This window comes from Cydia splendana, chromosome 2, assembly GCF_910591565.1.
Source record: "Cydia splendana chromosome 2, ilCydSple1.2, whole genome shotgun sequence".
Classification (NCBI taxonomy): Eukaryota; Metazoa; Arthropoda; class Insecta; order Lepidoptera; family Tortricidae; genus Cydia; species Cydia splendana.
This window is the reverse complement of record NC_085961.1, coordinates 29367094-29390796: the sequence shown is the minus strand read 5'-3', so window position 1 is coordinate 29390796 and position 23703 is coordinate 29367094. Positions and strand designations below refer to the sequence as shown.

Genomic DNA, 23703 nt, shown 5'->3' with positions numbered 1-23703 from the left:
AACAAAATAAAGTAGTCCAGCAGATACTAAATTAGTCACTTTCGTTCGTTAGCACGTAATCTTTGTTTTGCCTAAGTTGCGGCGTTTTTGTTGTTGTTTTTCATTAACTACCTATAGTCAACCGGCCGCAGCTTCTAGACAGGTGCCACTGCACTTTTTACACTCGGAAGAAACAGATGGAGACAGGAAGATACTTGGTCAGATCTGATTTAAGTACTAGTACGATTGGGAGACAAAATACGTCAGTCATATATTTTAATAAGCTTACTTATGTATGTTATTTTTTTAGGGTTCCGTACCCAAAGGGTAAAAACACTAAAAACGGGACCATATTGCTAAGTCTCCACTGTCCGTCTGTCTGTCACCAGGCTGTACCTCATGAACCGTGATAGCTAGACAGTTGAAATTTTCACAAATGACATATTTCTGTTGCCGCTATAAAAACAAATACTAAAAAGTACGGAACCCTCCGACTCGCACTCGTTCGATTTTACGATAATAACGTGTGCGTTGCGTAATACAAGCCGTTAAAAATATTTGATCCTAATGTAAACCCTTTAGGATTGTTAAAAAAAACTATTTCGTCGGACAAAATTAGGTTTCAATACCTTTAGAAGTAGGTATTCATATGTTTGAAACTTCTAAGTCCTGTGTTCAGAATGATTTAGGCGGTGCGTTTGTCTACTAGTAGGTAATGGAACTGTTTTACTTATTTAATTTGTACATGCTTTGAAAGTTCTTCATAGAGTTCCTTGTAAGGTCTAGGAGCCCTTAAATAGTTACCTCGATTAGATGAAAGCCATTCTATAAATAGCCCGGACTTGGAATAAGGGCAATGCCCTACGCCAGCGGTCGGCAACCAGCGGCCCGCGGGCCGCATGCGGCCCCCGAACCTATCACTTTCGGCCCGCGAACTTCCCTGGCTATTTTGAATGTAAGATTGACAAATTACAATGTCTGATAAAGTCATAAATATTAACAAAGTGCGGCCCGCGACCACTTCGTTAACTGCTATGTGGCCCTTGGCTGCGAAAAGGTTGCCGACCGCTGCCCTACGCCATTTTATAGGTAGGAACACATTATAGGCCCATCATAGGTAATATTTTATTGCGAAAAATAAAGACGTGAAATAAAACCGCATCGTCGAATTTGTGATTTAACTGATTGAATAAATAATATTAGCTATAAGTAAACATGTTGTAGGTATAATACCTACTCTTTGTGTAAAAAAATATGTTGTGTAAAAGGTTCAAGTCCCTATTACTGCTTGTGAAATAAAACTTTTGTACTTATCTGTAAAATACACGCAAAAAACGTTGTTTTGCGAATACCCGAAATAGACTGTCAAAATTAGTTTAACAATCCGCGAATAATTGACTACAATTTGCATCTAAAAATATATTTTAGGGTTCCGTTCCGTGTACTTGTATTTTTATTTCTAAATAAATTAGCCACATATTTATTTTTAAACTAGGTATAAATTTGGCAAAAAACATATGAAAATTCTATCTTTAAGCTTTATTCTTTCAGAGATGCCTACTTCTGAATCCATTTAATCGAAATTGAAGATTTAAGACTAATATGTATTAGTAATATTGGAATACGAAAACCGGACAAGTGCAAGTCGGACTCGCCCACCGAGGTTTCCGTACTTTTTTTTAGTATTTGTTGCTATAGCGGCAACAGAAATATATACATCGTCTGTAAACATTTCAACTGTCTATCTATAGCTGTCACGGTTCTGTCTGGTGACAGACGGCCAAACGGACAGACAGACAGACAGTGGAGTCTTAGTAATAGAGGGTCCCGTTTTTACCCTTTGGGTACGGAAACCTAAAAATCAATGCGATTGACTAAAATTAATCAATGAATCTCAATTCCCGTGGGAATTTCAACTGTACAGTCCGGCAATAAATATTACAGAAACGCCACTAATGTAAAAAAAAGAATGGGCACGATTCCTGGACGCAAAGAAAAAAAACAAAAGGTTCTTTTCACCGATTAGCGACAAAAGTTGCCTCTTTTTTACCGTTTATTAGCTGAATTTGTAGCCGTCCTTGCCAATCAAAATTAGCCCTTAATGCATAGACAATAAAGACGTTGCGCAGGCGCCGGTGTCAGGTATGTAGGCAAATAACTTTTATGGCGCTAATCGATTTCTAAGAAGGTTGCTTTTTTACTTTTCGAAGCGCCGACGAGCTATGATATACTGGTTAATGGAAAATTTTGTGTTACGGTCCTATGACAGAAATACGGGGAACGCATGCCATTGTAAAATATTATCGGTCGGTACTTAAATGTATTAAAAAAACCGGGCAAGTGCGAGTCGGACTCGCGCACGAAGGGTTCCGTACCATGATGCAAAAAAAAAACGAAAAAAAAGCAAAAAAAAAAACGGTCACCCATCCAAGTACTGACCACTCCCGACGTTGCTTAACTTTGGTCAAAAATCACGTTTGTTGTATGGGAGCCCCATTTAAATCTTTATTTTATTCTGTTTTTAGTATTTGTTGTTATAGCGGCAACAGAAATACATCATCTGTGAAAATTTCAACTGTCTAGCTATCACGGTTCGTGAGATACAGCCTGGTGACAGACGGACGGACGGACGGACGGACAGCGAAGTCTTAGTAATAGGGTCCCGTTTTACCCTTTGGGTACGGAACCCTAAAAAGCGCTGGTGGCCTAGCAGTAAGAGCATGCGACTTTCAATCCGGAGGTCGCGGGTTCAAACCCCGGCTCGTCCCAATGAGTTTTTCGGAACTTATGTACGAAATATCATTTGATATTTACCTACCACTTGCTTTTCGGTGAAGGAAAACATACACAAACAATCAAAAAAGAAATATGGCAGTCGCTTTCGTAAAAACTAGTCACTACGTCAATTCTTGGGATTAGTTGTCAAGCGGACCCCAGGCTCCCATGAGCCGTGGCAAAAATGCCGGAATAACGCGAGGAAGAAGAAGACTTAAATGTATAAAATTATAGTGCATTTTGTTTCGGGATAAATATCTTTGGTGTCTTACATGAAATGCATAAGACCTAATATGGACGATAAGAATATTTTTGTAATAAAAAGGTAAATAGTTTTATATTCTTGGCATTTACATTTTAGTAATATTTTGTCATTAATACATGCAAAGGTGTAATATAAGTGAAGTATAAGTTTCGCTATGGTCGTTAAATATAAATAATTAGGGTAATTCGCCAGTAACTGGCCACTTTTAGTAACTGGCCACTTTTAGTAACTGGCCACTTTTAGTAACTGGCCGCCCTAAACTAAAAATGAATTCTATTCACCTATAAACAGAATTCATTTTAGGTTTCAATTTGGTTTGGGGTGGCCAGTTACTGGCGAAAACCCTATCTTAAAAGCATAAGTTTCCCATTTAAAAAAAAAAGTACCTAAAGTAAAAATATCCATAAAAGGAACCCTTCGGTGTTCTACTATCGCACGATTCCGCGCGCGCGTGGTTTTGACAGTTTCATCCAACATTTAGCTGTCAAGTCAAGTCAGACAGTTACTGTCAACTTGAGTGGAGATTACGCTCGCTTAATTCTGTGATAATAGACTTAGGAATAGGTATAGAATTACTGTTTATTTTAAAAATAAAAATAAACTTTATTACTTCCAAAAATAAAGGTTTATTCAGAGCTTAAAATATTTAATGACATTTTATTTAAAGTAACTAGAAAGTGTAGAGACTTTTTAGTTGCTGCAGTTGTGTATCTGATTAAGTAATTTAAAACTTTTGAAATTGAAGCTTCACATAAAATAGATAAGACCATAAAATAAATTTATAGATATTCCAAGCTAGCAAGTAGCGAGTACCTAGCTAGGTATAATATTTCCGACTACGGGAAGGGATTGTGATTTTAGCAGTCTATATGCATACATAGACTGCTAAAATTATTTCTAAATGTGTTTTGTGTTTCACCGTAGCATCAAAACTACGGAGTCAATTTTAGCGAATGCTAAAATTGACTCCGTAGTTTTGATGCGAAAATTAATCAATCCGTTTTTATAACACGGGTGTCATAGGTCATAGGCCACCTTATCAACCGACTATGAAAGAAGGTGTGTTCTTTAAAAAAAAACATCCGCGTGCATTCAAAAACGTGCGTGAATTTTGACAAATCATTGAAATACTTCAAATTAATACTCAATTACTTAAAGTGAAAATATATCGTACGATCATTGCGTAAAACTGGACCCGCCCGGGGAGTGATCAGTAACCACTGACGTGTAATTTGCAATATTTAATACCCACTTAGAAGTGAAAGTGCGACTAGTAGTTATATTATTACATGTCGCTTCTGTGCTTAGCTTTTCCTGTGGCCTGAACAGTCAATTAAAACGATATTAAAACAGTGTATTGACTTCATAAAACGATCGATTGTGAGCTGCCTACTACAAATATTCGCTAGTACAGTGGCGTAGCGTGGACTAATCTATTAGCGGCAGCCGTACGGCCCCAATTTCATAGAAAAACCGCAAATCGATGTACAGGTTAGCCATTTGGCACACGTATACTAGAGGTCAAAACAAAATTTTTGACCAGTTCCTAACAAAAAATCCCTTAGGAGGGAAGTGCCGAGTCATTGTTTTTTTTTGTATGGGAAAAAACAATTTTTTAGAAACCTATCGTGTGTGATATTATATGAAAGGGCTTTATGAGGCGATTCTAAAAATGTACCACATCATTACATTTCAGCCATTTTTTTTTATTAAAACAAAAATAATTTTCAAAACATACCTAGTTTGGGCTCCTCCAGATACGATATGGCTGATTTTTTTTGTACAATATACCACAAATGAAACGTGATATCCTCATATCTAACCCTAAAAAACAAATTTCAAAAATAATTTCAATTTTTCAATTTTACTATAAAGTGATAAAGTCCTACTTCAGTACCTATTTTACGAGACTTAATGGAACTGTACTGCAGATACGGTGCATATTAATCATACCTTTTTAACCCTTTTACTGCGCCTTTTCATCAGTTGGTATAGTTTGTTCAGTTTTTCATACTATAAATCCCGGTCTTTTGATAGGCTTGCGTGGGGATATAGATCCAACACGTAGAGGCTCTTTGGAGAGCTTTAATGTCGTGTAGAACATCATTATTTTTATATATATGATTAATTATTTATTTTTAAATTCTATTTGTAATTTGTTGTGTATATAATATGGACTATTTGTCTGCAATAATCGTTTACATTACATTATAGCCATTGTACTTGATAATTGTACTGTGGCTTCACCATGTAGGCGCCAATAATTATAGTCAAAGATTATACAAATATTATTACAACTTATATTTTACGATTTACTTAAATCTTGTGGTAACAAAACCCGTGGAAAGTGTGACTTGAAATTACAGTTCCCCATTTTATATGATCGACTACATGATATAATTGAAACATGGAAGTAACATTTCAAATAAGCATAAAATTTTAAATTTAAAGCTGAATCAATTTTTTAAGTTATAATAATAAAACCAAACTAAAATAGAAAATGGTTCCGAAGCCAATGTACTTTTTACTAGCATATATGTGACGTTATCCATGAAAACAGACCTTATTGTCGATGGCGCTTACGCCATTATTAACGATGCTCCGATATAAATACAATACCGCGCGACGCTGTGCGGCATAAGCGCCATCGACAATAAGGTCCCTTTTCATAGATAATGCCCCATATTGCAACTTAGCATGCAATGCTAAGTTGCAATGCTAGTAAAGTCAAATTATGACGAATAAGAAAATCGTTCAAATAATCTCTACTTACCAACGTACAAAATTGTCGTAAGAATTAATTAAATATCATAATAATTTAAAATAGAAAAATAGGTATCAAAAAAATCTTAATTTGTGCAAAACGAAATGTTATTTGAATTACATGCAAAATTGCAAATAGAATTGAAAATACATAATATTTACTTAAATCAAAAATTATATCAAACAACATGGCATCAGAATATTCCTAACGCATATAAAAAAGAAAATAAAAACAAAAAGTGCGTAAAATAGCACTTTTCGTGCGCATGTCAAAAGTTTAAAGGACCATATATGTACTGTAATTACTTTTACAGTACATATGGTCCTATTTTCCCGCACTAGTGCGTACAATAGCACTTTTCGTGCGTATGTCAAATTTAAAATGTACTGTAAAACGGTGTACGATACACGTGCGAATAAGTAATTCGCAACTCGTGTCGATTTGAAACACTCCTTGCGGTCGTGTTTCAATTTATCGCCACTCGTTGCGAATTTCCTACTTTTCGCACTTGTATCGTAATGTACTATTATAGTTATTTACGATACAAGTGCGAAAAAGAGGAAATACCTTTTCGCACGTGTGTGTACAACGTTTTACAGTACATAACTACATATGGCCCATTAAATTTCTGACATAGATAGGCAGTATAGGCACGTACTGTCCTTAATCCCGCCCTAGGGCGGTAAAGGAGCACCATACACTCAGTAACTGATAATTGATCGATCACCGTCGTATTTAGGAGAAACAACCACACTTTTTCCTATTTTTTAACTTTTTGGTGAGAGCAAATTTAATTCTCAATGTATCTACTGTAAACTATATTATTAAATTGAACTCAAAATCTCATTATTATTAGAAGAATTACTGCATAAACCTATACACATTATAACACCTCTAGCTTGCTTGGACTCGAGAACGATTCGAACTATGAGAAAAACCAGCATATCTCCAGTCTTCAACTCATACACATAGCTCAGCTCTCATCCACATTACACTGGTCCACCCGCCAACTGGACTCACGTACACCACGAACACCCGCCAGTTCTAACCTTTCCTTCGTCTGCCATTGTCACGGTCGCGGGCAGCGCTGCATGACGCGGCCGTACTGGATTTTTGAATTTCGAATTCGATGGTGTGTCGGTAGGTAGTGTTGTGATTTTGAATTTGGAATTATGGTGTGCAAAACAGCGCCTATTGGGAGTCGTGAGTATTTTTTTTTTAATAATTTGCGTTAGAATTTTATTGCGGCAAATAAGAGTTTTTTTTTAATACGAAAATCATTTTTTAGTTTATATTTGAGCTTTTTTAAACAATTTTTTAGATCTATCGAATTTCAAATAAAATACCTATAGTTTAAAATTGCGGTTAATACGTACCCGAGCTTATTTAGAATCAAGTGCCTATAAATAATAAATGATAAACACATAACAGATAAATAATTACGTTAGTAAGTATTAAATCTAAGCATACGTTCAAAATTTGCGCTGGAATTAGATGACCCACATGGCAAAAATTGGATACTTATACAGGATGATTCATGAGACGTGAGCAGGACTAATCCTGCACACTCAGTAACTGATAATTGATCGATCACCGTCGTATTTAGGAGAAACAACCACACTTTTTCCTATTTTTTAACTTTTTGGGGAGAGCAAATTTAAGTCTCAACAATCATGGTCACCTAATTAATAAACATAAAACCTCTTTAACCGTAATGGCATTTTGATTACGAAGAAAATAAACTGTCAAACTTGAGTGAGATACGAGTTTTCAAAAGTAACCAGACCGTGATGACAGTGATGATATTCAATTTGACACAGAATATCGGTAGTTAAGTATTCTAATTTTAGGGTGACCATGCATGTCGTAAAAAAATTAATAACTTTTTTTTTCAACACGACTAGAAAATTAACGTTAACCTCACTAATACTGATACGAAACAGTTGCTTATAATTAACGATATGCGCAGTGTTAGTCTTGCTCACGTCTCCTGAATCACCCTGTATAGTACCTACCTATATCATAATCGAAATTGATCAATTGGTCCTAGGGTTTGCAATCCGGATCCGAAATGTATGAAATTATCCGGATCTGGATCCGGATCCGCGGATCTTCCTGTACATTTCGGATCCGTCGTGCAAACCCTAATTGGTCCCAAATACGCGTAGTACAAGTTTAGCGCCGATAAAATTAATTGGATTAAAGCTTCAATTATCGAATAGACGTATAAATACCTATATTGTTTTTGCATAAGGTGTATTCGGGTATTACCGAATGTCGGATAATTCCGAAATTCAGATGAAAATCACCCTTAATTCCATCATAATAAAAGTCTCTTTCGGAATTATCCGACAGTTTTCGACATTCGGAATTACCCGAGTAAACCTTATACCGTTATATGAATAGTTTTGTAATTAAATCGCAAATATAAAATAGTCATTAGGTGTATATCCAAAAAATGTGAACTCTCTGCAATTGCCAGTCCGGACAATATAAAAAAAGTATATTTTTAAATATTTATGAATGATTTTTTTTAAGAAAATCGTTTTAGCCGGAATTAGCAGTTCTGGGGTGCCTGTTTTTATTAATAAAAAACGTGTTAAATATACCTAATTAGCATACTGTATAAAGGCAAAGGCACACATTGCACTTACCTATTGAAGAAAATTCATCTCACTCTATTTTTCTTTGTAAAATCATCAGCATTGTTGTTAGTTCGCCTAAACTCGATGGGGTTGCGTTGCTTTTTTATATCCTACGTGCATTACAATCACATTACAATGTAGGGACCTACCGCGAGCCACGTTCGACGTGTTCCCTCTCTGTCGCATTTATAAAGTCGTACGTAAGTGTGACAGGGAGGCAACACGTCGAACGTGGTTCGCGGTAGGCCATATTTTTTATACATGTGAAGTTTCAGTATCGAAAATGAAATTTTTATCAAATAACTTATTAGTTATCAGACAGTGGGCCGATTTTTGAAATTCGACCGCTCGATTTCGTTTAATAATATCTCCACTACTAGGCATTTAAATTCTACTAATAGAATTGAAAACGAGTGGTCAATACCACACGATTCCAAATTTCTATCGCTCGTATTTCAAAAATTAGCATTTCGCCGTTTTCCACGACTTTTCCACCGATTTTCGAGTGACGAAATCGGGCGATCGAATTTCAAAAATCGCCCCCCAGGTAATTTTTCACATTTTGGGAATTATCAAAATAAAAATTAAAAAAACAAATTAACCGCGTCAAATGCCAAAACCAACCATGCACTAAATCTCATTGTTTAAAACTGTCAAAAATTGCTATAATTATAAATTAGATAGGTACAGTCAGCAGCAGAAATTGCTAAACGGGCGAGGTGTTCAAAATTACCTTGACACGCTCTTATTCTCTTAACAATAAAGTCGCGACTAGATCATTTTGAACACCTCGCCCGCTTAGCAACTTCTGTTGCTGACAGTACTCTTCAAGTTCAATACCGATTTGTTGGCTTATAACTAAATTCATTTCTTTTCTCTCTTTCCTTCCAAGCGACGCACAGAGTGAGCGAGCAGGATGGGCAACAAGAAGTGGCTGACTATGAGACTGCGCTGGATTCTGCTGGTAAGTTAACACAAACACACTAAAACTATTGTAAACGGATTATCAGCCCAATACGAACAATACTTATAAGATGTCACAGCGATACGATAACCTTTGATTGAGTTTTTCGGAACTTATGTACGAAATATCATTTGATATTTGCCAGTCGCTTTTCGGTGAAGGAAAACATCGTGAGGAAACCGGACTAATCCCAATAAGACCTAGTTTCCCCTCTGGGTTGGAAGGTCAGATGGCAGTCGCTTTCGTAAAAAACCGGCAAAGTGCGAGTCGGACTCGCACACGAAGGGTTCCGTACCATTGTCTATAAAAACGGTCACCCATCCAAGTACTGACCCCGCCCGACGTTGCGTAACTTCGGTCAAAAATCACGTTTGTTGTATGGGAGCCCCACTTAAATCTTTATTTTATTATGTTTTTAGTATTTGTTGTTATAGCGGCAACAGAAATACATCATCTGTGAAAATTTCAGCTGTCTAGCTATGACAGATCACGAGATACAGCCTGGTGACAGACGGACGGACGGACAGACGGACGGACAGCGGAGTCTTAGTAATAGGGTCCCGTTTTACCCTTTGGGTACGGAACCCTAAAAACTAATGCTTAAGTACGTCAAATCATGGGATTAGTTGCCAAGCGGACCCCAGGCTCCCATGAGCCGTGGCAAAATCCCGGAATAACGCGAGGAAGAAGAAGACAGCGATACAATTACCTATCTGCCAGTGTCAGAAGTGATATTTTTGGTTGAAGAAATGTCACTTTAACACTGACAGATCGGTATCGACTCGCTGCGACATCTTATACGCATTGTTCTAATTGGGTCCTATATCTCGTAAGTAGGTAATAGCTAATTTAAGAAAAAAATGTTTTATATATAGCAACATTCGAGCAACTCCGGCTTCCGACACGTCGGAAGGGAGGAGCCCAAGCGATATCTCACCGTACAAATCTTTCTGCCATTGTTTTCGGGGGGAAACGTGCACACAGTCGTACTTCTCACACACTCACATACAAAATCCAATCTGTAATGACGACATAAATACATAGAAAATGACACACTACACAGATAAATCTTGCACACCTCGATCATTTTTGTGTACGGACGAGTGACAAGTGTCACAACACGCACACTGACATATTTTCGCCGAAGATTTTTATTGTTTTCTGAGAGATGAGAAGTCGTATTTGTCGCTCGACCGATCCGAAATTTGTACTGGACGAGCAAAATCGATAAATCTAACAATTAATGACACTAAAATATAATAATTTGGTGTTTAAATGTATGAAACTTATGATATGTAAAAAAATACTTACATATGAAATGTAACACCATCTTTTTGTAAATTTGGTGTCCCCGACCTCTTTTTACAACAAAAAACTGAGCAATTAAGCATTTTTTCTGCTGCAGTGTTCAGTCGCGCGACTGGACTCGGTCTAGTTTAAAATCCGAGCGCAACTAGTTTTATTACCTGCACTAGATCAGTTGATCTTGTACCTCGGCAGAGGGGAAATAGTGCGAATGCCACCTCCCTTCCGTGTTGCTCGAAGATAGCACCTTTAGCAAGATTAAGGTACTTATTAATTTTCTTCAAGCACTTTATATAATGAGTTTGAGTCCTATCTCAAGTTACTTGCGCTACAACTGGCGGCTTAGCACGGTCGCGTTTTTATCCCTTGTCACCATACCTGTCACGTTCTAACAAGTATGTAAGTGCGAAAGGGACGCGCATAGTGATAGTCGATAAAAATGGAACCGTGCTGAGCCCGCAGGGGAGGTAATGTGATGTTACTATTAGTGGCGAGGCCATTGAGCTCGATTCCAAACTTAGGGGTTGAACGAAAGCATTGCTAAAAACGCGAAAGTTTTGTGTTACACATTACACATACAATAATTATACTATTAGCTTTTGCCCGCGATTATTTATTTATTTATTTATTGATTCCCCGTACAAAATTCCTTATTTGATAGACAACTATAACTCCTAGATAAAAAAATCATGGCAATCATTTAATTAGGTTTTCATCACACTCGCTCAGTAAATGTGGAATTGCACGCAGGTTTAGCGGGAGTTATAGAAAAAGCGTTCTCCCTAGGGAGTTATGAAGTTTCTAGTGCCATAATTAACAGTTTATCGCAAGTGTTATGAAAAACATTGTGTGTAACTCGGGGCGTAATAATATTGCAAACTCGAGTCTATAAATCGTTCCGGCAAGCCGTCGCGATTTAACTTACTCTCGTTTGCAATATTCAACTTACGCCCCATGTTACACAATGTACTATTATATAATAATTATGCTTACTTAGGTAGATACATCAATTATCAGACAATGCATCGCAATTAAGTATCTCAAATATCTTACTTGCACCCCGCTTTTCACCCTCTTAAGGGATGATTTCCGGGATAAAAACTATCCTATGTCCTTTTCTGGGACTCAAACTCAAAATATAATTTACTAACTGAAAGAAATCCCTTAAAGGGATAATTTTGCCTTTGTACTAATAACGAAGGTTATTTTACAGTACATATGGTGCTACTTTACCACCCTAGGGCGGGATTAAGGACAATTCGTGCCTATGTCTAAAATTTAAAGGGCCATAATTATGTACTGTAGGTAAAACGTTGTACAATGCACGTGCGAAAAGGTAATTCGCAACTCGTGTTGATTTAAAACACTTCCCTCCCTCCCTTCGGTCGTGTTTCAATTTATCGCCACTCGTTGCGCATTTCCTAGTTTTCGCACTTGTATCGTAATGTACTATTTCCTGTTTTGTTTTGTTTTTTAATTTTTTATACAATAACGTGTTTTACTACTACTTCTATGTTTAATAGGTACCTACCTAACTAAATCGGTTCGGCGGTTTAAGCGCTAAGAGGTAACCATGAGGTAACAGACAGACAAACTTTCTTCTTAATTCAATCTTTCCCAATTCATGTAGCAACAGCACAGAATTCGACATTATATTCGTCAGCACTTCTTCTAGGCAACTAGGAACGTGCTGAGATACGCCGCAGTTATCTGCGATGTTGATAAACAGAAACACGTACTCGTTTCCATGTTGTTGTTTGATCGATTCTGAGACAGTTTGAGATGAAAACATTTACCCCCTTCCCCTTATTCGTAAACGTTTACCAATACGTCGGAAAGGGACAAACGATTATTATCGGCTTGTCAACTTTAGTAAACGTTTATGAATAAGAGGGTTAGTATGTTAAGCCCTACCTACTCAAAGAGTTATAGCAAAGAGAATAGATAGTATAGAGGGCTATTGCCATAGTGAAGGTACATTTACTGCCATCTATCGACACACGATTAAAACTTAAAATAAAATTGAAAATGTATAGATTAATCAAAATATGTATATAAATGATTTTTAATTTTTATTGTTCCATACTGACCCATGTTCTTTCACTGATATGTGTTAAAATGGTTAAATATCAAACTGTCTCGTCAACGCCATCTAGCCGAGAATAGGCCAAAGGTAATGGCGCCATCTATTCGAGAATGACTTTTTCTTGATTTCCGAGGCACGTTTTTTTCTTAGACTTTATTTATCTTATTACGGAGTTACATATATCTTTGGTTATAGTAAGTATATATTATTATATTCTACTGTGCGGATCAGTTTGACACTGACATATTCGCCAGCGTGTGCATGTGCATAACTTACTTCCTACGCATCTCGCTCGTCGAAAGTTAGCTACGCAGACGTTAGCGAACATGTCAGTTTGATTTAATAAATTTTACGGTTTAGACTCACTTGTTTTTAGTCACTCGCGAACATGTTTCGGAGAGCCTAGGTCTCCTTTCTCAAGCACTAACAGTGCGAGCAGCGTTCACGACGGCCGTGTATCGCGTACTGCCACACAATGTCTCACAACAGTTTAAATTCGATGTCAGTTTGACACTACTAAGCTAAGGCAGTCGTGTAGGTTAGCGTGGCATGGGCATGTAATGAGGAGGGATGAATGCCATATAGGCAAAAGAATGTTAGGAATGAATGTTGATGGACGGAGAGCGGATGGTAGACCCAAAAACGATGGATGGATTGTGTGAAAAAGGATATGAGAAAGGAGTGAGTGCTGAGGAGACGAAAGACAGAGGACAATGGAAGAGAAAAACATGTTGTGCCGACCCCACATAACGTGAGATAGGGGCAGGGAGAAGAAGCTAAGGCAGTCGTGGTAAGGCTACTATTAGACGCTTGCCTCTGAGGCTGTACACTAAGTCTTATTTAAGGATGATTTACAGGCCAATTTGAACATACACTGATATCAATATATGTACAGTCATCTGCAATAATATGTTATACAACGAAGGCCGCAAAAATATCTGACACGATCCTATTTGTAGAGCCATAAAAGCGTGTCAGTCGTGTCACATATTTTTGCGAAGAGTAACACATTATTGCAGGTGACTGTACTACGGGTACCTAGGACCGTAGGCATTAGGAGGTTCATGAATGAATGAATGAATGAATCATTCAAATATCAACATGTCACACTAAATAAATATTTTGGGGACAATCTTACGCAGATGGACCTAGCTTTAAACTAAGGAAAGCTTGTAGGTAATACGGGCACTAGGCGACCTATATAACATCCATGACTCAGAAACAAATATTCGTGATGTACACACAAATAAAGCCCTTACCAGGATTCGAACCCGACCTCAAAGAGGCAGGGTCAAGTCAAATATAAGTTCAAAAGCTTTTATTTTAATGTTAACGTACCCTTATCCAATTTAGTAGGTCGGCATGTTTTCCTTCCTTCCTCGGTGTCGCCTGTGCTCGTATCATTCACTTCCTTCCTCTCATAATTATTTATGAATACACTTACCAAATATTAACTTATTATTAATTAACTATGGGTCGAGGATTATCCTCGATATGTTAATATTTGGTAAGTGTATTCATAAAATATTATCAATAATGAATTTAGTGGCGGTCTGAATAAGAATAAGCAATAGATGGAGTTTCTGATGAGTTTAATTGGGTCTATATATAATTGTGGCTCTAGTGAAAAGGGATACAAATCTCACGCAACTCAGGTGAAAAAGGGACATAGGGTATATGGAACTTGTAACATTTTTAACCTAAGCTGCGCAAGACTTGTACCGTAGACCGGGGTGACTTTGGAAAATTTGGGGTTACTTTGATAGATTTAAAACGGCCATAGAATTACCATTATTCTTTATTTATGAAAATGTTCCTGTAACTAGTTAGATTACTGTATATTCATATTCACCTACTGTAAAAATCTCGCATAAATATATATTATGGCTTAAAAACTAGAATTTTAAAGTCGCCCCTGGATTTGAATGTCACCCCGGTCAATTGGTACCACTTTTCACTAGAGCCACAATTGAGTTTGTATTTTTTATATAAGTAAACAAAGTGTTGTTTACTGTGGTGGTGTTCAGTGGAACTACCTGAAATTAGTTTACAAAAATGTGTACAAAACGCCAGAGTTTAAAGTGTTTTACCTACCTATATCAAATTTCAGCTCACTCAGAATTTTGCTTCAACTCGACTGAATTTCTTTAAATACGTACCTAATCACGGAGATCAATTCCTAATAGGGTATTTGACTAATGTTTGACTACTAATCAAATCAGTTTTTTTTCGAACTGTCAAAACGATTTTGCTACTATGTAATTTATATGAAACACTAACATGTGACGTCATAATCAAATTACTCTTTATAGTTTTATACGGGTTTTAAAATAAATAAATATCTGGGGACATCTTACACAGATCAACCTAGCCCCTAACTAAGCAAAGCCAAATGCCCTTACCGGGAAAATTGAAATTGAGTCCAAAAATAACTGCTGTCTACGTATCTATATTAATCTGGTGCGTTATTTCATGCATGGTGTAAAATAATTTATTTTAAATACAGTCAAATACCCTATTAAGATTAATCATCGAGATGCCAGCTTCATAACAATTCGGCATGCCATGTTATGACTCTCCTCCTAGCTACGCTATGAGGCAGCCATGTTATGCGAACGGCCACTGTTATGCCAAACAACTCATTCAACGGTCGGATAAGAGTTATTTTGAAATTATAAAGTATTGTTAATTACGTAATTGACGATGAGTACGCGCGTGCTTTTGTATCAAGTTGTAAGTTGTAGGTACATTCTGTGTCAAAGATCATCATCATTCGCTTGCCCTTATCCCATTCATTTGGGGTCGGCGCAGCATGTCTTTTCTTCCACACCTGTGTCGCCCGTCATCTCATCATTCACTTGAGTTCGTTTCATATCATCTCTCACACAGTCCATCCACCATTTCTTCGGTTTTCCTTTCCTCGTACCTCTCTCCACATTCATTCGTAATACCTTTCTCGTCACATGACTTCCCTTGCCCATACCACGCTAGGCGATTTGCCCTTTTGTCTGTTATGGGTGCAACTTTCAGGCTTCCTCGTGTATACTCATTCTTTATCATATCAATTCTCGTCACGCCACATATTCATCTTAACATTCTCATCTCCGCTACATGCAATCTCTTTTCATCCGTCACCTTTAGGGCCCAACACTCTGATTCATTCTGTGTCAAAGATGTTTAAGAGTCAAATTAATCTAGCCGCTGCCATGTCGGTAATCGAAGTCGCTCTATTGAAATAAAATTCTGAAATAACTAGACATTGGACATGAACAATCAAGTAACATTATATTATATGTATTTGCTGGTATTAGTTTTTGTTGTTGGCAATTGCAATACAGTGAAGTTAGAAGAAGTTTAACATACAAAACTTCTACTCGCTGTAATTTCCAAGTTACGACCGCCAACGCGGCATTTGATCACATACTTACTTATCCTACTCAATAAAATGGTATCTCGACTGATACTAGAAATTTAATGTCGTTAAATCAAATTCCTTTGATTTTCAGTTATGATCGACATTTGAATGTCATTATTAAGGGGCCGGTATATGACGTTTTCGATTTAGACCTCACTTTGTAACCATAATTTGTTCAATAAGTGTTTAATAATTGCATTAAATTACACGTAAATTTGTTCACGAAGAAACCGTGTACCGACTCTTTGTGCCATTATATTTTTAATTTGCTGTTATTCTCTACAAATCGACACTAAAAGTATCAAAAAATCAAAATATGGAGTTCCGTTTGAGACAGAAGCAAAACAATTTTGTCTTTGACAGTAATTGAATTATTGTATGATTCTGAAAGCTAGATAATTCAGCTACCAATTTATTATCGATTTATATTTTTACTCACAAAGACAACACAGAAATTCAATCTCAAATGTAAACTTTCGAACAATTTCCATACATTGACGACATCACTCAAAATTCTTCTTCAAGTCAGATGCCCGTTGGGGCTACACCGGAGCACACGTGTACTTCTTCAAATGAAAATGACAGCTTGATTTTCTTGCTTTTGACAATTATATTGACATTAAATCATATACGCACACGAGAAAGTATACCAGTAGATAAATTGTATTTCAAAAAATAGGGTACATAAATATCTGCCTTCGTCTCATTTAAATTTGATTTGCTGTTATAATGGTTGAAAACCGCAGTAAACTATCTTAAAACAATACGATTACAGTCGAATTTAAGTATTATGTTCCTTCAAAACTCGCTTAAAATGAAAAAAGTTTAAAGACACATCTTTACTGATTGGGATAAATTTTTATTATGCTGGTATCATTTTGCGTCAGTTTAAAAACGTATTTGACTTCTGTACGTCAATGAATTTTGATGACAATTGTAATCTTGTATTATATTATACAAGTTTTATCTTAAAATATTGCCTATTAACAGGAAGAGTTATGTAATTCGTATAAGTAATACCTGAAAGTCTTGTACCTAGATCTGTAATACCATGGATTGCGACGAATAAATGATAATGATTATGCCGTTCGTTCCGTCTATATGTATAATGCGTGTACGTGCTGTTCTCTGAAAGTACTAGCGAGTTTTTGCGGCTTTGGAGACCGAGATGAAGCTTACAGGCCAATGGCGCTCTAGTTATTGTTATGTATACCTATGTATCGAATGTTTTATAAATTAAGTACCTATAAAAAGCAATGTTTTATTTCGATTAGGTCTACATTTTGTGCATATTGCATATCTGAAGTATTTTCGTACTAAACTTGAAACTTTCGTTGAAACTAAATAAAATAATTATTCCAAATGTACAGTCGCCTGCAATTTATGTTACACAACGAAGGCCGCAAAAATATCTGACACGATCTTATTTGTAGAACCATAAGAACATGTCACATATTTTTGCGGCGTTCGAAGAGTAGGTACCGTCATTATCACCAACTTTGCCCGCTTTTTTTTTAAAACGAATTTCTCAAAAAACATCACATATGACTTTTTTGCTCAGCACGTCCATTGTGATCAAACGCATCAGTTTATTTGAAAAAAATATATTTTTTACCCATTTTTTTGCGTTTTAGAGGGCGAGCAAAGATATCCGGGGTTTTCGCCAACATTGCCCACGTCAATTTGGTATTCAAATACAGCTCGTATGATGATGATGTCTAAGGATCACTTAAAGGTTTTGGGCAATCCTACCATTCCCTGTTAATAACTTAGCGATAAGTGTAAAAACTTTAAAATAAATTTGCTGGGCAATGTTGCCTACCCGTTTTTGCCCATTTCCAAATAAGGCTCGCCTAAGCATTTTACAAAGGCTAGGGTTGTCACTTTTGAGAAAATCTGTTACAATAGTTTAATGGCCAAAAATATGATTTTTGTTGTGTTTTTCATTCGTTAACGGGATAAAACATCTAAATAAAGGATAATAAGACAAATTAAATACAGTATATATTTATAAACTTATTTTAGTGTACAAACATAACCTTCTTTTACTTGCGAAGTTGGGTAAATTAGATGAAAGTGACAACCCTAATCCGTTTTTGGTGGTGGGCAATGTTGGTATGGATGCCAAATTACCGGATTACTTTGCCCACCGCTAAAACTTTTGTGTATTTAGGCCTTTTTAGTTTAAATCTCAATAGACATAATCTATGCTTCATGTGTTATAACTCAAACCCGGAAATATTTGTCAAAGGGTTCTCAATTTTTTCTACTTGCATTTATTATTTATAAATTTTTTGCCCGCCGAAATATACCCTATATTAGACAACTCGCTCAAATCAAAATTCCCAAGTCAAGTTATGCACAAGTTTGGTATATAGTTTTGTCAGAAATATAACCTATATTCTACTAAAAATAGCAGGGTGGCCATAACTATTATATTTTTTCTACATTAACGAATTTGTTTAAAATTGTCGTTTTGGGCAAAGTTTCCCTGGAGGCAAAGTTGGCGCTAATGACGTAACATATTATTGCAGGTGACTGTACATAAATGTTTCGGTGATTTTGAGATTATTTTTCAGGTTAGTTTACTAACAATCAAGTTATGCAGATACCGATTTCGTGAACGTATAAGTAGTAAGGTACCGCTATTGTTTAGCGATACCGATTATTTTTGAAGGTAAAACTATACCGGTTGAAATATAAAGATATTAAAATTACAGCAGGGACAACCATTTTTTATAGGTGTACCTAAACCATCATTGGCCGAGCGTTAGCAAAGGTCTCCGTTTCAGCTTGGGCAAAAATGCTTTTGTATGTTCTCCTTTGCAGATCACATTTCTCAACTGATTCTCGTGAAAATTTGTAAGCAGGTTCGATAGAACTATTCTGTTTCGCTTTATCCGCCAAAATGGAATTGCCACCCTGCTGAAACTTTATTTATTTAAATTCCTATTGAATGGATTTTGCACCTTATGAAAAACCGTATAGAGTAGTAAATAACATTTTACATCTGACGACTTAATGACATCTTGTTTTATTCGCTTTAATTGTACAAAACGCGTATCTCGACAAAGCAATATTAGGTAGTAAAACAGTCAACAATCAAATGAATTAAATAGGTACGTCACGTGTGACATGAACAGACAAGGAAAGCAAGATTAAATGCATTGTTTCTCTTTCATCTTTCAATGGAACGCTTTTACCCTCAAAGGAGGCTAGTGGTCAATACTAAACTAAAAGTCCAATCTTAAAAAAACATGATGGGTCACTGACCTGTCCCAGTAAAGTGAGGTAGTGTGCGTGAAGTGAGCTTGTGTGTGAAATGGGGTAAATTGACAGAATCTGAAATTTTACCCACCGCTACCGTCGCCTTTAACTCAAAAGAGCGTTTCTTTTATTTTTTGTCATTTTTATATATTATGACCTTATTTTCGTCATTTGCCATTTTCGTGTTATTTTTACTCAGAATCACGAGCTCTTTCGATCACAATAGGAAAAATCTCCCAGAGTTTTTTCCTATTGTGATACCATTTTCCCATATAATTTGTATGGCGGTAACGAAAAGGAAAGTTTGAAAAATGTATGGAAATTTTAGGACACTTTTTTTCTCCTATAAGGATGAAAAGGGCTCGCGATCCTGACTAGAAATAACACAAAAGTGGCAATAAAGGTCACAATATATAAAAATAGCAAAAAATAAAAGAAACGCTCATAAATAACATATTCGCAGAAAATAAATTTGTTGTAACAAAACAGTTTATGTTTTGTTTATACCAGTTTATACTTGATTTTGGACGCATTAAAGAGGATTTATGATGTATGCGTGGATAAACTACTATTTTTTGTATCAACCACTGAGAATGAGATAATCTTAAGCATATACTATGTATGTTGCGGAGGTGCCTCAACCCTTGCGGTAACCAGGTGACGCTACAATTGGTGACCTTAATGTTTATGTCAATCAATTGATCATAAAATATTTATGGTTTTTATGCCGTATTGTTATGACCTACCTTACGTACCTATAATATAACTTGTATTATTGTTTCAAAACAAAAGGAATTATTTAATAATGTGTTTATAGTCGGTCAAGCTATTTCCGTCAGTAGACAATAGCGACAAATTTAAAAAATGTAGGCGCGAAGAATTATCCCATAGAAAATCTGAATTTCACTTCTGTTTCTACTGACAAAGTTGTTTGACAGACTATAATTCATTGTATTCTATGAATTATAGAGATAATATTAAACTTAGGATATGTACACTCAGCATCAAAAGTGGCGGATCAGACTACGTGTCAAAAGTATCAAGTAGTATCAACCATTCTCTAATAACTTAACAAAAGTCGCTCCGACTAGTCGTTTCTGGTGCAAAGGCTGTCCAATGTCCATTGCTATCCATCATGGTAATTCCGGGAGCATTCATAAAGGATGACTCACGGTAGACCGGGCCGGGGCCGGGCCGGAGCTTCCAGCGCTTCTATAGAAAGCACCACGTGATCGCGATCAGCCGTCATAGAAAAATGACATGTCGGACGCCTCGGCCCGTGCTCGGCCCAGTCTAGCGCGAGTCATCCATAACCTTTTACTCGTATCAACTCATACCAAAAAAGTTTATGACCCTATTCTATTTTAAAGAAGAATAATTATCAATCATTTTTTAATTCACTGGTTTTGCTTAGGATACGGGCGCTTCAGCCGCGCAGCGCTCGGCGCGTGCTCGTGCGCGTTCTTCACGACGGGCGTCCAGAACTGCGTCATGTCGTACGTGCTGCCAGCGGCCAAGTGCGAGCTGCAGCTAACTACGTACCAGGCGGGACTGGTCAATATGGCCTTCATGTGCGGTGAGTGTTGCTGTCTCTCTCTCTTGCCATGTTACGGGCGCTTCAGCCGCGCAGCGCTCGGCGCGTGCTCGTGCGCGTTCTTCACGACGGGCGTCCAGAACTGCGACATGTCGTACGTGCTGTCAGCGGCCAAGTGCGAGCTGCAGCTAACTACGTACCAGGCGGGACTGGTCAATATGGCCTTCATGTGCGGTGAGTGTTGCTGTCTCTCTCTCTCTCGCCACGTTACGGGCGCTTCAGCCGCGCAGCGCTCGGCGCGTGCTCGTGCGCGTTCTTCACGACGGGCGTCCAGAACTGCGTCATTTCATACGTGCTGCCAGCGGCCAAGTGCGAGCGGCAGCTAACTACGTACCAGGCGGGACTGGTCAATATGGCCTTCATGTGCGGTGAGTGTTGCTGTCTCTCTCTCTCTCGCCATGTTACGGGCGCTTCAGCCGCGCAGCGCTCGGCGCGTGCTCGTGCGCGTTCTTCACGACGGGCGTCCAGAACTGCGTCATGTCATACGTGCTGCCAGCGGCCAAGTGCGAGTGGCAGCTAACTACGTACCTACCAGGCGGGACTGGTCAATATGGCCTTCATGTGCGGTGAGTGTTGCTGTCTCTCTCTTTCGCCATGTTACGGGCGCTTCAGCCGCGCAGCGCTCGGCGCGTCCTCGTGCGCGTTCTTCACGACGGGCGTCCAGAACTGCGTCATGTCGTACGTGCTGCCAGCGGCCAAGTGCGAGCTGCAGCTGACTACGTACCAGGCGGGACTGGTCAATATGGCCTTCATGTGCGGTGAGTGTTGCTGTCTCTCTCTCTTGCCATGTTACGGGCGCTTCAGCCGCGCAGCGCTCGGCGCGTGCTCGTGCGCGTTCTTCACGACGGGCGTCCAGAACTGCGACATGTCGTACGTGCTGCCAGCGGCCAAGTGCGAGCTGCAGCTAACTACGTACCAGGCGGGACTGGTCAATATGGCCTTCATGTGCGGTGAGTATCGTCTTCCTCACTCTTTTTAGGGTTCCCTACCAAAAGGGTAAAAACGGGACCCTAGTACTAAGACTCCACTGTCCGTCTGTCTGTCTTTCACCAGGCTGTATCTCATGAACCGTGATAGCTAGACAGTTGAAATTTTAACAGATCATGATTTCTGTTGCTGCTATAACAACAATTAGGTACTAAAAAGTACAGAAGTACAGAACACTAGGTGGGCGAGTCCGAGTTTTTATTGGTACTTAAATCTTTATTTCGACCATTGATTAACACAAGGCTGACAAATTCCCATTCTTAAAACGACGGATAGACGGTCAGTGGCTTAAGGGGCCCACTGATTAACAGTCCGCCGGACGGTATCGGCCTGTCAGTTAGAACAAAATGTTGACAGTTCCGAACAACTGACAGGCCGATACCGTCCGGCGGACTGTTAATCAGTGGGTCCCTTTAGTAATAGGGTCCCGTTTTTACCCTTTGGGTACGGAACCCTAAAAACCAACGTTCGATAATGGCTTCTGCCCTTGCCAGATTCGGTAACCATCTGTAAACATCTTCAAAACAATGTCTACGCCTAGGCCGTGTCGAGGGGTGACACAATATTGACTCACAATCAATAATAATCGCCTTTCAATCATTGTTGTAGTGTTTGGTGAATATTTGGCAACATAGGTGTCAACCATGAGGTTTATTTACTTGTTCCTATTGGATAAGGCTTGATAACAAACTTATTTTTCTGTAAAAGTTATAAATAGGTTTATATATAATTAACTGTTATCCCAGTTAGTACTTTTTAGATCTAGAATTAGATAACATCAAAATAAAAATGCTTGCGGTGTTGCACAACAGCAGTATGGGTTAAAGAAATATCTAGTATCTAGGTCAGGCAACGAATGCTCAAAAAAGGTTGTAGAGGGAAATGCTAGGAACACAATTTTTGACTTCGTAACTTTGTTACTAGACTAATTAGGAGGTGAACATATCAAAAGTCCCCGGCCGTAGTTCTTAAGCCAGGGGGAAGGTGGGGATGGATGGTCCCATTTTTCGGTTTTTCGATTATATCTCGGAAACTATGCATCTTAGTGACATGGCCACTAATATAAAATGAAAGTTAATTTAATGACGCACATACCCCAACCCCTTTATGTAATTTTTTTGCTACACAAGTTATAAATGCTAGCAATCATAGGTAAGGTACATCGACAAACGCCAAACGACAAGAAAACCTGTATTGGGATGACAGATGCTACGAAAAGTCACCTGACTATTTTCATACATTAATTAGGGTTCCGTACCCAAAGGGTAAAACGGGACCCTATTACTAAGACTCCGCTGTCCGTCCGTCCGTCCGTCCGCCCGTCCGTCTGTCACCAGGCTGTATCTCACGAACCGTGATAGCTAGACAGTTGAAATTTTCACAGATGATGTATTTCTGTTGCCGCTATAACAACAAATACTAAAAACAGAATAAAATAAAGATTTAAGTAGGGCTCCCATACAACAAACGTTATTTTTGACCGAAGTTAAGCAACGTCGGGCGGGGTCAGTACTTGGAATGGGTGACCGTTTTTTTTTTGCCGTTTTTTGCATTATGGTACGGAACCCTTCGTGCGCGAGTCCGACTCGCACTTGCCCGGTTTTTATTTTATTAAATTTCGATCGGCGTTTTTTATCATTATCAACGATTGTTATTT

General features: G+C 37.9%; 2 protein-coding genes across 2 annotated transcripts in view; one reads left to right on the top strand and one right to left on the bottom strand.

Annotated features, from left to right (window-relative positions):
- The window catches only part of LOC134806110 (cadherin-87A), a 484783-nt gene that overhangs the window by 123561 nt on the left and 337519 nt on the right, over positions 1-23703 (bottom strand). The window lies entirely within an intron of this gene.
- The window catches only part of LOC134799963 (synaptic vesicle glycoprotein 2B-like), a 33285-nt gene continuing 16346 nt past the window's right edge, over positions 6765-23703 (top strand). Inside the window, exons 1-3 of the mRNA XM_063772396.1 lie at positions 6765-6986; positions 9321-9392; positions 20880-21041. Coding sequence (XP_063628466.1) covers positions 6956-6986; positions 9321-9392; positions 20880-21041 — 265 coding nt within the window. The 5' untranslated portion in view covers positions 6765-6955. The remainder of the gene's footprint in view (positions 6987-9320; positions 9393-20879; positions 21042-23703) is intronic.